The 17,809-nt window shown below is 41.9% G+C and overlaps 1 protein-coding gene across 1 annotated transcript in view; it reads left to right on the top strand.

Moving 5' to 3' along the window:
• LOC311356320 (protein diaphanous homolog 3-like) overlaps positions 1-17,809 on the top strand; it is a 235,268-nt gene that overhangs the window by 25,357 nt on the left and 192,102 nt on the right. Inside the window, 1 exon segment of the mRNA XM_084476091.1 lies at positions 11,880-12,010. Within this exon segment, the coding sequence (XP_084332217.1) occupies positions 11,880-12,010 (131 nt within the window).

Raw genomic sequence — 17,809 nt, 5'->3', positions numbered from 1 at the left:
AAAGAAAAGTAAGGAAATATTACAATGGAAAATATATTAAAAAAGTAAAAATAAATTGTCCACATGCTTTATATCGCTAGGTGGTTATTGAGGGCCAAATTAAGCCTGTTAAGTATACAAACTTAATACTTGAAAGATTTAGATACTGTTCAGTGTAAATCCTGAAACAAAAAATATTTGCATTTGTATGCAAATATTTGGATATATCTTTGGATCTTTTGTTGGATATGCTTCGGATCGTTCTACAGATGGTGGCTTTGTTTTAGCTTGACATTGTGTTGTATAGCTTCGCCATTAAACGCATAAATTATTACTACCTAGTCAGTTAGACATGTATCACATGATTTTATCCAAAGCAACTTGCAATGAATTCAGTTGCATGTCAGTAGTAGCGGGTGGGGTTGCAGGGTTTGTCCTCTTGGTTAAGTCTGCAATACGGTCAACCACTTAACTTCACCCCCCTTCCTTCATTATTTAACTAACTGATAGGGTATCTCATTGGCTATTTTAATTAGAATATCTCATTTGTAAAGACTGCAACCATATGGTGATGTTCAGGCTCCTAAATGAGTTTTTTCCTACTACTACACATTAAACATAGACTGACATGTGGCCGATCTACGCTCACAATAATTCACCTCAAACATTGTTTTATTTGTGATGCATCTTGTCTCAATGAAAGTGCTGAGACACGTTGGGACAAAATGGAGGAGAAGCTAGAGGCACTCCATCATGTGTAGCCCTGGACTCCTACTAATGCTGCTGTACTGCACATACAGATCTATCATATGGAAAGCATCGCTGATAGCTCTGTTGCTGTATGTTTACCTACCTAGCCGCTAAATACCATCCATTACATTTTATTTGCAATATCTCTGAAAAGTGGGCCTTGCTACAGTTCTGCATACCACCATTTGATTATGTATCGCTTGTGTAAAGATGCAACCATTGAGCATCACAATTGGACAAGTTTTATAATATAATACAATTAAATGTAAGTTAAGTGGATTCACTAAGGCAGTGGTTCTCAAATGGGGGTACGTGTACCCCTGGGGGTACGTGAAGGCACTCCAGGGGGTACGTGAGATTTTAAAATATACATATATTTAAAAAGTAGCATCCATGCAGAAATCCTTTAAAAATAATTATTTAATAGATATTTCAGGAAAATATAAGTATAAGTTCATAAAATGAATTTTATATTCTGTAGGCTATTAAATTTCATTATCCTTAAAACCCAGAGTCTCCCCCATACCAGGATGGTTCGACCCAACCTGTCATATGCCACCTGGCATCACCTGTCAATCACTTGGATCAACGATGTAGTCGTGGTTGAAGCGTAGCAGCAATTCTTTTGAAAACACGGAGGGACAAGTGGCAAAGAAGGCCAAACCAAAAACCTTTTCGCTGGTTAGGGGGTACTTGGCTGAAAAAATATTTCACAGGGGGTACATCACTGAAAAAAGGTTGAGAACCACTACACTAAGGAATGAGCATGATTGTAGTCCATTACCTAGTCTCAGGATATATTTAATAACTAGGAGGTGATTTTTCCTTTTTAAACCGCATTTAAACAAGCTTCTGTACAAGTTCAACCTTTTTACTATACTAGTTAGTGTTTAGTGAGGTCCTCCCCATCACTGTAAGCGCTTTGAGTTTCCAGAAAGAAAAGCACTATATAAATTAAATGTATTATTATTATTATTATTATTATTATTATTATTATTATTATTATTATTATTTATTATTATTATTAGTGAACTTGAGAATATAAGTTTTGGTTGGCACAGTCACGTCTGCAATGAGTAGTCGGTGGGTAATGGGTAGTATGGGTTGTCTACAAATCAGTCAATCCAAATCTTTCATTGAATCAAATGTTTTATTATTTCTCTGTCACAATGATAATTTTTTTGCAATGATTTATAGGGCAAATTGCAGGTCGGCATCTTCAGTTAATTAGTTAGTTTATTCCAAGTAACTTCCCCACGCATTACTTAACCTGTATGTTTTTCTTGGATTGATGCTCTTATTGGATGCTTGAAACACAAGATGAGCCATGGTTGATTGGCATTCCATCTTCTCCAGGACTAATACCTGTACCTCTTAACCCAATCTGTCTGTTCACATAACTTCTGCCCCAGCTGGGGCAGAAACCAGCCACTCTATCATCATATGCTACCCTCGCTAACTCAGAGGTTACTGTAGTTTGCCTGGATGCTGGCTTCCCTACTCACTAACTCAGTCAGTGCGTTTACATGACATTCAAAAAAGTCTAATTATTGGGTTAGTCCAACTATGATTGGATTATTAAGATGCATGTATACACCTTAGTCAAGCTAAAATCAAATCAAATTGGGTTTCTCATAGTCTAATTAAGGATCCTAGATTATTCAACTGTTAGTTGCATTAAGCGTGCATGTACGGATTTGGATAGGATTATGCGTTCAGCGCATGCTCGAGATCTTTCTCGGGGGCCGTGAGCAGGAAGTAGGAGACGACAGTCATGATGTTGTCGCCGTCGGAAAACGAGAAACAGCTATTTATTTAAAAAGGTGGCGCAGAAGATGGAGGAAGCCGGTGAATGTAGCCCCCTATAAGAATTGTATCCCCGGCCGCGGGAGCGTGCATGGCATGCATTCAGTAAAGGTGGAAGCACACAGACACTACTCTTCGATTTCACCCAAGGCTGAATTAAAAGTACATTTTAAAAGTACAGTTTTTCTAAATGTGGGTCATCAATGATGTTGTAAAGTAGTAACTTTGAGCACATCTGTCAAAATAAATGTTTTTTTCCTCCCGACGTGTTTACGATCTTTATTCATTCATTGCACCGCGGCCAAACTGACAGGGGGGATATTCTCTGATATTATGAATCTTAAAGACTGCGTCGGGTTCTCAGACTCTCTGATACTTCCACAACAAGTAAAGACTTATAGTGGGGGATATCGCCCATGGGGGAGAAGGAATTGGGGGAATGCCGTATACAGACGGGCAGCGGAGGGGCTGCTCCGGCGGGAGAAAGATGTTTTCAGGAGAGCTGTCAATTCACTTTGGGTCCATGTTATTTCTCTGACGCTCCGGTTTTGAGCACAATTCACGTGTTAGGGTCAAAAACACATTGTTGGTCAAAAAGCACTTCTCTCGCTTTGAAAAGCATGTTGTTCCGACATCTCAATAACCCAAAAAATTCCCATTGGTCCTACAGCCCACTAGTCCGATGTCCCTTTATTTCGAAAAAAAAAAGAAACCCTCTGCTCTGACATCCAATTGTTCCGACTGGCTTTTGGATCACCTATGCGGCGGAGCCCGCATACAACAACAATCCCTTTCTCCTCCATGTTTGGTTCAATCTGTTCCTTTCCCCCAATTCCTTCTCTCCCATGGGTGAGATAATCCCCACTACGAGTCTTTACTTGTTGTGGTACCAGAGAGTTGGAGACCTGACGTAGTCTTTTAAGATTCATAATATCAGAGAATATCCCTGTCAGTTCGGCCACAGCGCAATGAATGAATAAAGATCATTAACACGTCGGGAGAAAAAAACATTTATTTTGAGTTGACATGGACCCGAAGTGAAGTGACAGCTGTCTACTGAAAACATCTTTTTGAGTTTGTTGTTGCTGGTGACGTGAAGAGGTCAGCCGGTGGCTCTATTACCACTAGTTGAAATGGGTACAGCGTCACCTATCGTACCGGGGCCTGACATGCTTCGGCCAATTAATCGATTTACTCACCGTCATGTATAACCGGACAATTGCAGTTGTCCAATTGCGGAGCATAGTCGAACTATGGCTTTAATCTGATTAAGCTGTGCATGTAAACGTACTGAGTGTTTACTGTAGTTCTCCTGGATAATGGCTATCCTCACTAACTCAGTGAATACTGTAGTTCGCCTGGATGCTGGCTTCCCTACTCAGTGAAATTTTTTTGATTAGTATTATTTTTGTACAGCCCCTTGGTAAATGTAATTACTAGTACATTAAAAATAATTTCTGCTCAATCTAAAAGGTTTAACAACTGATTTCTCCTCCTCGACTGTATGTTTGTATACAGCACGCAGGCTTGATGCACACAGGCTTGATGCTCTCCACCTTTCTTTGTGGAGAACCAGCACAACACAGTGGGCTTGAATATGTACTACAGCGTTTCTCCAGCTCGATGCGTTTTCGCAATGAGTCCGTCTTTACGGAGATATTCCTGAAACGCACCAAAGGAAAAAAGACAGTTTTCGCCCATGTAGACTAACTCAGTGTTTACTGTAGTTCTCCTGAATTCTGGCCATTCCCACTAATTCAGTGTTTACTGTAGTTCTCCTGGATGCTGGCTTCCCTCCTAACTAAATCAGTGTTTACTGTAGTTCTCCTGGATGCTGGCTATCCTAACTAACAGTGTATGAATTCTGTTGTTCCCCTGGATGCTGGCTATCCTCACTAACAGTGTATGTATTCTATAGTTCTGGGACATGTTTCTGTGGTGATCGATGCCTCTCCTCTCTGGAGGACCGCACAGTCTCAACACATCTCCTTGTTGAGCCAAAATAAAAGCGCCAGCACTCTCCACTGAGATCGTGTTTTGTCGACTCCTCATCCATTTCTAACTTTAAATTGTTTTCAGAGTGTGTACATCTGGGGCGTGGAGTGCGCAGGACAATATTTTGTGAGATGCTGTGAGTTTGCTGAGACATACTGGGCACAGATCCACACCTTTTTATTTTGCAATAACAGTTTATTCTCTCAAACAGTAATGTAGTTTGATTCCTGAAACCTTTGATGAAACTGGTCCAGTGGGTATGGCATTTCCATGCAACTGCTGGGTCTGTAAACACACAAAGTACCCACTCCTGCATGAAATCCATAAACACACGTCCACACTCCTCCTAGTTGATATTTTCCCACTACCAGAGCAACATGTATCAAGTTAATAGAACTGTGTGAATCCATAGCAAGTATCCATGCGATCATAATTAGACAGGTCTTTAATGTAGAATGTGTGTGTTGATCAATTAGCCGTGTGGTTGACCGATCGCCATGGATACCAGGGGCTTGGCTGGCCTTTTGAGTGGTGGCGCTGACCTATGCCTTTAAATGTCTGATCAATAATTGGTGCGTGCCTGACATTTGAATTATTATTATTATTATGATATTGTTATTGCTATTTATGCTTTTAATGTCTGGTGTATTTTAGAGGAACATGAAGAGAAGCTGCCCTTGCTTTAGACAGCTCTGTTTGTCACAGTGGCTCATTGAGTTCACAACCATTTAATCGGTTAGGCCAACACGGCGTGGTCCAGTATCCCGGTGCCGGGATGGCTAATCAAATCAAAGCGTTGATCACGGCTCCTCGCCCCTCAGTGCCGTGCTTAAAGCCATCTCTGGCCTGCATTGCCCTGGGTGTGGGAGCCCCATTCCCCCGTCGAGACCGCGTGTTATTTACAATACACCAGCAGTGTCAAACATTTAGCGGTTTGGGAGCCAATTAAGGGACTTGGCCTGCTGTCAGGCTGAAGGGTAGCACAGGCCTGGCTGCTTATTCACTCCCCTCCGGCAGGCTGGAGGGGGTTTGGTGCTCTGCTTAAATCCTAAAACACACCGGAGGTTAGACGGTCATATGGAAGGTTTTTGTTGGGTGTTTACTGACCCTAAGTTTACTGACCCATTGTACCCTTTGGGACACCCTGTCATCCTGGAGAGAGGAGGAGTCTGAAGGGAAATTGGCTGGTTATTGTGCTTCATCGCACTGGTGGAAGGTACAGCCTGCGGGTACTCCATCAATTGGTGACTGCAGGTACACCCTGGGTCTGTAAACTGGTGCTTGCATTTTTACGATTTCTGCTTCGGTGCCCACTGCCCGCCAAAAGTCACAAATTCTGTGATCTTTATAATGTGCAGATGACGTGTCGTATAATTTAGCTTATTTTGATCCTAGTTCATATCCTAGATCATAAGGAACCAGAAGTGATGTGTGAGGAAGGATGATGCGGGCCGTTTGTTGACCTCACGTGTAGTTTACATTTGGAACAGGAGGTGCCGGTCACCAACGGCGACCACCTTTGTGGGCTATAACGGTGAGGTAGAGACCTGCAGATGCCGTACCTACTGCTGCTCTCCTCCAGAGGTTTAATTTGGTTAGTGAAGTGTATTTGGATTAAATAGTCGATTGTAATGACCCATAATGTTTCCAGAGAAGATCTGGCGACAGAACAGTCTTTGATTGAAAGAGATTTAAATGAGACCACCAGTTGTTGCTTGATGTAAAAATCAGCTATTTTGGACAAGTATGCTCACACATACAAGGAATTTGGTCTCTGCAGTTATCCCATCCGTGAATTAGTGAAACACACAGAGCACACAGTGAGGTGAAGCACACACTAACCCGGAGCAGTGAGCCGCTACAGTGGCGCTCGGGGAGCAGTGAAGGGTTAGGTGCCTTGCTCAAGGGCACTTCAGCCGTGGCTGTGGGCATGGGAGAGCAGTGCTCAACCACTTCCCCCGCCCACATTTTTCCTACTGGGTCGGGGATCGAACCGGCAACCCTTCGGTTTAAAGGCCGAAGCCCTAACCAGTAGGCCACGGCTGCCCAAAATGAAAGTGGGATTAATTTAGTGATTTTTAGGGACCGAGCAGAACCTGCAAGGTCCCTATTGTTTTTGATCCGATTATTATTATTATTATTATTCTTTTTTTAGGCCTCTTTGACTGCATTTTTCCCCCCCTGAACATATACGAAAAGCCAATTTTACTTGGTGCATTTGTGGGGACTGGTGAAAAATTTCATATTCTAGCCGTCAAATTCACATTCGCCCCAAGGTGGCGCTATACCAACTGTTCAAAAGTGCTAACTTCGCACTAGCAGCACGCATCACCGGTTTGACCTACACTCATGAAACTTTGCACACACATGCAAATCCTCATGATGAACAAAAAAGTCTCTTCAACTGAACATTTCCGGGTTGCCAGATTTTCCGCCATTTTCAATTATGTTAAAAACAGCAAATTCCCCAAGGATCCCAGGTTTTTCGACTTTGACAAAAATCCTTTGGCAGATATAATCTATGGCCCATTATCTTCAATCTGACATAAGGATTAGTCTGTACAATAAAGTTTAAAGCTCCCATGAGCCTTTCAGTTCTAAAATGGGTGTGGTTAAAAATTACTCAAAAGTTAATTGCTCATATCAACACCAACTTTCACTCCTATGATGTTGACCCAGATACAAAAGTTGTTCCGAATCAAATTCTGAACAAGATAGAGTAAAAAAAAAAAATTATGGGGCGTGGCTTCAAAATGGGCGTGGCCTGTTACTAAAATAGCCACAGTTCATAGACGCAATGTTTGATTTGAGCGGGACCAACTCAGTGGCCTTTGGGGACCAAAGTTCTAACTGCTCAAGTAAAATGACGTCGATTGGAAAAACAACATGGCCGCCAGAGGAGGGTAAATCACACTGCGGAGACCGTCATAGTTATGAATATGAAATTCACAGGACACGTGTAGACTGTTGCCTGTAGCTCACATACCAAAAATCGTGGTTGTCATGTTTGTAGCGCCCCCTACAGGAACTTTAAAAACCAGCCCCTGCGTCACGTTTCACCAATATGTATGAAACTCGGTATGCACGTACAACATGCCAATACCTACAGAAAAGCCTCTTGGAACCATGCCCCAAAACCCACCGGAAGTCGGCTGTTTTCTTTTTTACTTTGCACTTTTACCGGCAAATTTCACTTTTTTACCGGCAAATTTCACTTTTTCGCCTTGTATTTGAACGAACTCCTCCTAGTGAATTTATCGGACCTGCTTCACAATTGGTCAGTACAGTCATGAAATGGAGCTGAACCAACGCCGTGTTATTTGTGACTGTACGTTGAAGGGCGTGTCCGTGGCGTGCCGTCAAAGTTGGCCCTTTTTCATGGAATTTTTTCACTTTTTCGCCTTGTATTTCAACAAACTCCTCCTAGGGAATCAATCTCATCTGCTTCTACAGATTACAGAAGTTCGCAAAAAGTTAGAATTACATAAGTTCGGGAAAAATTAAAACTGCGCGCAGTGATGAACGGGACCTCGTGGCAGCGCACATGTTACGAGGTCCCGTTCATCACTGCGCGCAGATTTAAAAAAGCGCACATGTTACGAGGTCCCGTTCATCACTGCGCGCAGTTTTAAAAAAGCGCACATGTTACGAGGTCCCGTTCATCACTGCGCGCAGTTTTAATTATTATTATTTTTAAGCCTCTTTGACTGCATTTTTCCCCCCCTGAACATATACGAAAAGCCAATTTTACTTGGTGCATTTGTGGGGACTGGTGAAAAATTTCATATTCTAGCCGTCAAATTCACATTCGCCCCAAGGTGGCGCTATACCAACTGTTCAAAAGTGCTAACTTCGCACTAGCAGCACGCGTCACCGGTTTGACCTACACTCATGAAACTTTGCACACACATGCAAATCCTCATGATGAACAAAAAAGTCTCTTCAACTGAACATTTCCGGGTTGCCAGATTTTCCGCCATTTTGAATTATGTTAAAAACAGCAAATTCCCCAAGGATCCCAGGTTTTTCGACTTTCACAAAAATCCTTTGCCACATATCATCTATGGCCCATTATCTTCAATCTGACATAAGGATTAGTCTGTACAATAAAGTTTAAAGCTCCCATGAGCCTTTGAGTTCTAAAATGGGTGTGGTTAAAAATTACTCAAAAGTTAATTGCTCATATCAACATCAACTTTCACTCCTATGATGTTGACCCAGATACAAAAGTTGTTCAGAATCAAATTCTGAACAAGATAGAGTAAAAAAAAAAAATTATGGGGCGTGGCTTCAAAACGGGCGTGGCCTGTTACTAAAATAGCCACAGTTCATAGACGCAATGTTTGATTTGAGCGGGACCAACTCAATGGCCTTTGGGGACTAAAGTTCTAACTGCTCAAATCAAATGACGTCGATTGGAAAAACAACATGGCCGCCAGAGGAGGGTAAATCACACTGCGGAGACCGTAATAGTTATGAATATGAAATTCACAGGACACGTGTAGACTGTTGCCTGTACCTCAGATACCAAAAATCGTGGTTGTCATGTTTGTAGCGCCCCCTACAGGATCTTTGAAAAGCAGCCCCTGCGCCACGTTTCACCAATATGTATGAAACTCGGTAGGCACGTACAACATGACAATACCTACAGAAAAGCCTCTTGGACCCATGCCCCAAAACCCACCGGAAGTCGGCTGTTTTCTTTTTTAATTTGCACTTTTACCGGCAAATTTCACTTTTTTACCGGCTAATTTCACTTTTTCGCCTTGTATTTGAACGAACTCCTTCTAGGGAATTTATCGGACCTGCTTCACAATTGGTCAGTACAGTCATGAAATGGAGCTGAACCAACGCCGTGTTATTTGTGACTGTACGTTGAAGGGCGTGTCCGTGGCGTGCCGTCAAAGTTGGCCATTTTGAATGGAATTTTTTCACTTTTTCGCCTTGTATTTCAACAAACTCCTCCTAGGGAATGTATCTCATCTGCTTCTACAGATTACATGAATTCGCAAAAAATTAAAACTGCGCGCAGTGATGAACGGGACCTCGTTTTTAATTGGTGTTTAGTTTACACATTATCAAATTTACACATTATCAGATTTTATATTTATTCATGACAAAATGCTTTATTCCCCATTTCCGCAGTTTTCTGCAGTCGGTTGCACCAGCAGAACGTAAAGCCAATCATACGTTCGGTTGTAAAGTTTGCCTTAACCCTACGCTCGACGTAGCTAGTTTCAAACTAAAGGTGTTCTAAATTTTGGTTGCACCACCATAACTTAAGTTTTAACGTTACTAGTAGTGCGTAAATTGTACCAGTGTCGCATTTAATGACGTTTAGATAATTTCAAGCCAATCATTGACAGCAAACAATGTAAACAGGAAGTAGCTGCTACCGGCAAGTTTCCACCTTATCCGAGTGAAGACGCGTTAGCACCCAAATGAGAGGGCAAACAAAACAGTTCGACAGTCATTTATTCTCTAAAATTTACTTCGGCGGTATAGGTGTGAGGTTAAGCTATTTGATGGCAGATTTTTCTAATAAATTGCAGCTCATTGCTGCTTTGTATGCTATTCGTTGTGTGAGTGTCGTGAGTTTTGGTCTGAGTTAGCCTCTACCTGGCTATGCATTGTATGGAATAGCTGTAGAATATTGGTTTGTACGTGGGCCGAAACCGAAATCGCGCATATAGATCTACATCATCATACTGATGAAATGGATCGATACGGTCACAGACAATCCGTTCCCGACGCAAACCGCGTTGAAACTCCTCTTCCCATTGCTCAAAACGAATAGCCATCTTTGGTATTTAAGTCTTTTAGGCAAGGCAAGGCAAGGCAACTTTATTTATATAGCACTTTTCATACACAAGGCAGACTCAAAGTGCTTCACATATAAACATTGTCATACAATAAAATAAAAATAATAGATAAGTAAAACGTAAAATAGATAGAAAATAAAGGCAAAGTTTAAAAAAAAACATTTTAGAAAGGCAGAGTTAATAAAAATGCATTTTAGAAAGTGAGAAAATAAAGGCAAAGTTTCTAATAAAATAAAAAATAGAAGCATTGTAGATTTAAGATTTAGCAGAAAGCTAAAGCAAACATAAAAGTCTTCAGTCTTGTTTTAAAAGCTGTCAGAGTTGGGGCAAGTCTTAAATCCTCAGGGAGTTTATTCCAGCTATTTGTTGCATAGTAACTAAATCCTGCTTCCCCATGTTTCGTGTTGACTCTTGGGATAATTAACAGATTGGTCTCAGAGGATCTTAGTGGTCTAGAAGGCTTATGTAGTGGAAGCATATCAGTTAAATATTTTGGCCCTAAACCATGTAGGGATTTATAGGTTAGCAACATGATTTTAAAATCAATTCTCTGACATACAGGGAGCCAATGTAATGATTTAAGAATTGGTGTAATATGTTCACATTTTTTGGTCTTTGTTAGAACTCTAGCAGCAGCATTCTGAACAAGCTGTAGTTGCCTTAGAGTTTTTTTGGAGACCTGTAAGGAGACCATTGCAGTAATCAAGCTTGCTAGTGATAAAGGCATGTACAAGTGTTTGTAAGTCTTCGGTAGACATGAGCCCTCTAAGTCTTGCTACGTTTTTAAGGTGATAATATGCAGATTTTGTAACTGATTTGATGTGACTGTCGAAATGTAAATCTGAATCCATGATAACCCCTAGATTTCTGGCTTTGATTGAGGTTTTCAGGGACAGAGAGTGAAGGTGTTGGGTAACTTTGCCTAAAGCCTTTCGGTTTTAGCACCAAATACAATTATCTCGGTTTTGTCCTCATTTAGTTGAAGGAAATTTTGGCACATCCAGTCTTTGACTTGCTCAATGCACTGGCACAACAGATCTATGGGCTGAGTCATTTGTTTTAACGTATTTACCGGTCTTTATCGTTAGAATGGAACTTACACCAGCTAGAGGGGAGGTGTAAAATATAAGTTATAACTTAGTGTTACGTTGAAACCATCTGCTTGGTGCAACTGCTATTTTTTTAGTAAAGAGTAAGAGAGTGTAAAGTCGAACGTTTGGGCAATTTACGTTCACCGTAGCCTAAGTGGGACATTACGTTCTGATGGTGCAACCAGCTGCAGATGATTTCTAATGCATGAGGTTGTATTCAACGTGAAAATATTTTCAATGTCATTTTAGTGGAATGGGAGTTAAATTGCTTGAAGTTGTGTACGTATTATTCTACTCATCTCATCGTCTGTTTGGGATTGTGTTTTAATACGCTGTCTCACTCTCCCCTCTCTCATTCCATCTCCTCCTTCTTCTTCTTCCCTCCCTTCCCTCCCTCTCTCCCGGCCTCCCTCCCCTCTCTCTCCTCCCCCTCCAGGGCAGTTTGCGGAGCAGCCACCAGATCTCACCGCAGGAGTTCCTGGGCGAGTTGAAGTCTGGGGTGATGGACGAACGGCTGCTGGCCTGTCTGGACTCGCTGCGTGTGTCTCTCACCAGCAACCCAGTCAGGTACGCCAGCAGAACGCTAAAAAGCCCCCCCCGTGCTAATCCCTTTTACTGTTTTAAATAAATACATCCACACCTCATGTGGTCCCCGTCCCGCCTGTCGGGCACTGGCTTTTCATCTTTGATGTGCCGGTTCTCCGTGACGCTACCCCCCCCCCCGCGGTGCCCTCACAGCCCCCAGCCACAGTGGCCCACTGGGGGGAGCTATTAATATGTAACACAGTCCCCTCTGCCGGTCTGTCTGTCTGTCTGTCTGTCTTTGTCCCTCCCTGTCTGTCTGTCTGTCTTTGTCCCTCCTGGTCAGTCTGTTTAGTCTCTCACTCACTCACTCACACACACACAAACAGACACACACACACACCTTTCTTTGATGCCTCTCGGCCGGGGTCCACCGCTGCATCTGTCTGGTTAGGTGACAGGCACAGGGGGCTGTCCTCGCCCTCTGTTTGCAAATAACTTCCTATAATGTTTGTTAGCCTATAATATTTTTAGATGCGGGTCACACACACTGATGGAAAGCGCTTCAGGCAACCAAGGGTAGTGTGGTGGAAGAAAGTCGTTGAATTTAAATGTAAAGAATTCTGTTGCATCACTCATGCCCTTGTCCTTGTCGTTTTCTTTGTTTCTTCGACATCTGTTCCCCAAAATGAAAGTCTTATCGTGTTGACGCTGTGCGCACAGTGGACTCATCATTGTATCCGTTCTCGGTGGTTGTGTCATTGTGTTTGTTGTTTCAGATATTAATTGCCTTGTTTGTGATTGCTCTAGAGTCAAAACAAATAGGCAGATTATACAATAATTCACCATGCAGGGCTGTACGCTTACGTTTTTAGGTGGTAGCACTGGTAACGACAAGCTAAAGATAAATTTGTTAGCACCCAGAGGAGTGTTAAACACAATTTGAGAAATGCATTTTTTAGTTTGGCATTGAATGTTGAGATGAGGAAAGCCAATGTATAATAATGATAATAGCCTACTAATAATAATAATTATATTGAAATAAATAATAATAAATAACAAAAAGAGGGACAGACTAGCCACATTGGGCCAATGTGGGCCAGGGCCACTATTATTGACAGCTGGCCCACCCTATCAGAAGTGCAAAATTTGGCAATTTGAAATTCAAGGAATAAAGGAAAAAAATAGCCCATATTATAATGTCACACAAAAATGTGTGAGATCAATTTTGTTTCAATAAAGTATCATTATGTTACAAATATTTACAGAAATGCAAATTTTGTTAATTTTTTATATTCTTAATTCTGCTTAATTCTGATTGGGTAAAGCTATGTAGGCGGCTGCAGGGTTCTGAGCCCAGACACCCAAAACAACTTGCTGGAGGCTGTCGCAGCTCTGCTGTTGCGTAAAATAAGAAGGGTGTTAAATGAAAACAACAAAACATACTATGCGTTAATCGCCGATTAATATAAAGATCAGGCAAAACGTGAGCTTGTAGCCGTCTGCCTTTGGTATATTCACCAGGGCATAATTAAGCAGGCAGTGGGTTTTGTTGCGACTGAAGACATGAGTGCAGCTGGCATATCTTGCAAAATTCTGGAAGTGATCGAGCCTCTGCAGCTCGATCCATCACTGATGATTCAGGCTTGTGATGGGCATCTCTCTCCCTCTCCTACCCTCCCTATCTTCCTCCCAATTCAATGGCCACCAGGACGGATTTAGCTCAGAGTTCATTTCTCTCTCTTTCTCTCTCTCACGCACTGCACTCACTCACCACACACGCACGCACCGAATTGAAAATCCCAAAATGTTTGTTGAACTCATTATCCTTCTTGGTCAGAACTTGTTTTGTTATATTTTGTTATTTTGAGTAGTACCTTCTTCATAATCAATGTTTTGGGTTCAGGCTGTATGGACCGGTCTTTTTTTTTGTTACATGGTTATTATAATAACCCTAATTATATTATTTTATCCCCGGGGGGAATTACCCCCCGGGGATAAAATAATATAATTAGGGTTATAAAAAAAGTATAATCAATTATCAATTGATTGCCTATATCAAAATAAAATAACCGTTGTCATGGTTTCTTCCTGATTGCAATCACCGTGTAATACCGTTACTCGTTTTTAAAGGGGTTCTATTATGGCCATTTTCCAGTTTATTATTTAATTTGTTTGATCTCATAGAATTGATTTACAACAATTATGGTTGTTGAGCACATTATTATTATTATTATTTTTTGTATTACAACCCCTATGTGAAACTGCCAGTTGCTGAGAAGGAGGCACTTTCCCTTTCTCAAGGGAGATGTCCCTTCACAACGAAGAAAACACCTTCTAACTTTGTGATCATTTGTTAGCATTTTGAGATCTTTTGTTTGATGAAAAGTGTGTTATAAATAAAATTTATTATTATTATTAGTAGTAATAACCATTGTTAACCAATACTTGATGAGAGTAGCACAATCTAACTGTTCTTCTGACTGATAAGAATCCCAAAGTTTGTAGAGAAGCACTGTGAGTGCTGCGCTGCATGAAGCACTCACCTAATGAACCCATCCTGACAATTCTTCATTGTTTATTAGTAGTGAACTCAGTCTACGCTTTAAGCACGGGCATGTTTCTGCACGTGAACGACATCACGGCCGCCTACACTTTATGCTTGTGTATCTTGCAGAAAATATGCTAGCGCGAGCCCTGATGTCACACTTTATGATGGGTAACTGAATACGGTGTAACACCAGTCCGCGAAAATGTCTGACATAGTACCGGTGTAAAAAAGTTGGGTGACGTAAGGGACAGGGAAGACTGTTAGAAACACAAAGTGTAATCCGGGAAAACAATATACAGGAGAAATGGAATATCAGCAGGGGGGTATGTCAGTTAACATTATATCGATCGAATGTTTAACATGCTACCTAATTATTTTGTGTAATTCCTGCATTGAATTTCTTAAAAGATATGTAGACGTATAAAGCATAGTGACACTCTAATCGACTAACCAATTGATGAAGTAATTGCTGTCCAAGTTCATTCACCGGTTTCCAGTCTTCAATGAGCGGACGTATCCACTTGAATTGCATTTTATTAAGGTTATTTTTTAGGTGAGGGTCATTTGCCTATTGTGTAGAAATTTGAACCAGAGACTGGCCCTAAAGAGGATTGCTGCTGCCTGACCTTCTCCTGGCCTGGTATACACCGCTATGCACACAGCACACGGGGCGAACTCGTCTTTATTTCCCTGCGTCACATCACATATTCAGAGTGTGAATATCTTTTGAAGAGGGAGTGAAATCCGAACACAGATCTGGCCACAGCTTTTGCTTTTCAAGTGTCAAGTGTGGCCATCAGACCTGTGTTCTTACCTGGTGCATCCGATCACAAAAGTGTCATTGAAACGTCAAGGGGTTAACATTATATGCTGTGGTGACAAATTATTCCTTAACCTCCAAGTCTTTTTAGTGGCTGGTCAATATTCTAGCTGGTTGAGGCAACGCTCTTAACTACTATTAGTTTGGTTTAAGTTCTGACTAGTTCAACATCTTGTAGCTTCTATGCTAGCTGTTCGGAGTAGTATTTGGTTAATGCAAACACCAGTAAAGGTTGTTTTTTAGAAGTTGCATTAGAAAGTAGACCCGTGGAAAATATTTTTCCCATGAAGCATTGCTCAAATAAGTGGTAGGCCCTATTCCCGGATAAGAAAAGTAATGTTTTTTCGCAGAATTTAAGAGAGAGGATGACAGCCACATGCTCATTGATACATATGCATTTTCGCACACAATCATTTTTAATAGCATGTGCAATCAAGTGTCTCACTGTACAGCCCTGATACTATGCATATTGAACCAGTTTTGTTGCCTTAGTTGTCTTTGTAGTGTTGTATGTCTTATTTGTGACCTTGGAACAAGCATTCATCTTCTTTCTTTTTGCCGTAGTTTGAAAATGATTCTACCTCGCCTCTCCTTGAAGAAGAAACACTACAAGGTGGTTCCCTTGTTCATGAATGAATAACCTCCTGATATTACACACACACACACACACACACACACACACACACACACACACACACACACACACACACACACACACACACACACACACACACAACTGTAATTCACCAAGCAAGCGCTACCTTGTCTCATTGGCAAAACCTTTATTGGCATAATTCATGGAGTCATGAATTCCATTTGATGTACGTGCCTGAGCTATTTATCTGAGGTATTTTCTCGCAACGTCTTGGTGAGGAAAAAAAAACGACTGCCGTCTGATTGGATAACTAACCACCTGTGTGGTACATTATGCCAAGGCCGCTTACACGCCTGACGCCACAGGAGGTTGCCTTAGTAACGGAAATCTCATCTCTCCAAACATAATCTAGCCCTGCCGTCCGCCAAGCGCGTACCACAGCGGAACGTGTGGAAATGTCCCCGTCGAATGTTTACTGGGAAGCGTGCGGCAGCCATTGTCCTTCCCCTCTCCCCGCGGCGTGTCTTCCTAATGGCCGAGACCGGCTCATCGCCGTAACACATCCTGGGGATAAAACGTGGTATTATTTCATTGCGGTTAGTCTTTGCTGCGGGGAGAGGGGAGCGGATCGATAGCTCATTCTGCTAGCTGTAGTCTATTACTTCAGTTGGAGTGGAGGTGGGATGTGGCATTACCGTTAGCCGGCTCCATTAGCCACTGTTAAGGCTTGTGTGTGTGTGTGTTTAAGTGTATCGTGTGTGTGTGTGCAAAAAAACAGGCAGACTTTTGTGGAAATTGGCTTATGTCCGTCTTTGTGCTTCCAGACGGGAAATCTATGGAATACTTGTTATCCCTTAGCACGAAGCAGTCGCTTTTGATATCTCATGAGTAGTACAACGGACGATGTTGAACTCATATTTCCGATGAAAATAAATGTTTGGATTACAATTGTCATGTGGTTCCAGGATGTGTGTGCACTGTGTTTAAGGGAAGTGGCTATTTAATGCTAGTGTGTTATTAATGGTGGTCTGTGTGGTGTTTTAATGGCGGTGTTTTAAGGGTAGTGTCAGTTTAATGGTAGGGTGTGTGTGTCTGTGCATTTAGGCAGTTTAAGGCCAGAAAAGGGGTTGGATGAAGGAGAAAGCCTGACGTCTAGTTTAGGCTTCATTATGGGTTGAACCAGAGCTGTTGTTGTAGGTCGGTCGGAGTCCAACAGCTTGGCTGTCCTCCATGCTGGGCCAAGTGGTCAGACTTTTATCTGACCACTTGGGACATCTGTATTCAACACCTGGTCCACTGGTGGAGTCCTCCCTTAGTTGAACTCCCTGGTGTTCTCTACCAGCTCCAGAGGATACAAACACACTGGAGAATAAGGATTCCCTGTTTCCAGTACTGTTTTATATTTGGAGGGTACTTTATTAATCCCAGACATTGAAATGTGAAATTGAGATAACCAAAAGTACTGTGTGTGTGTGTGTGTGTGTGTGTGTGTGTGTGTGTGTGTGTGTGTGTGTGTGTGTGTGTGTGTGTGTGTGTGTGTGTGTGTGTGTGTGTGTGTGTGTGTGTGTGTGTGTGTGCGCAATGATCGGGCTGATCGTTTGATTTTGACCGAGAGTTACAGCGCCCCCTAGGGGTGAATTGGTACCAACTGCCTTCCGGGAATTTCAAATTCACAATTAGGGGCTGAGCTTAAGGCATTACTAATCCGGTATGATAATAACTTTCTGGGGATCAGGCTTGCAGTGCTGAACATTTCCGATCAGTGGAAGTCTTGCCTCAGTTTATTTCAGACATTTCAATATCTGCAACAAATATTCTTCTTCATTTCGACCTGCAGTTGACTAAATGACTTATTGCATCCATAGTGGTTAACTACAT

Source organism: Micromesistius poutassou (genome assembly GCF_964030765.1).
Source record: "Micromesistius poutassou genome assembly, chromosome: 12".
In the NCBI taxonomy this organism is placed as follows: Eukaryota; Metazoa; Chordata; class Actinopteri; order Gadiformes; family Gadidae; genus Micromesistius; species Micromesistius poutassou.
This window is presented reverse-complemented; position numbering and strand designations above follow the sequence as displayed.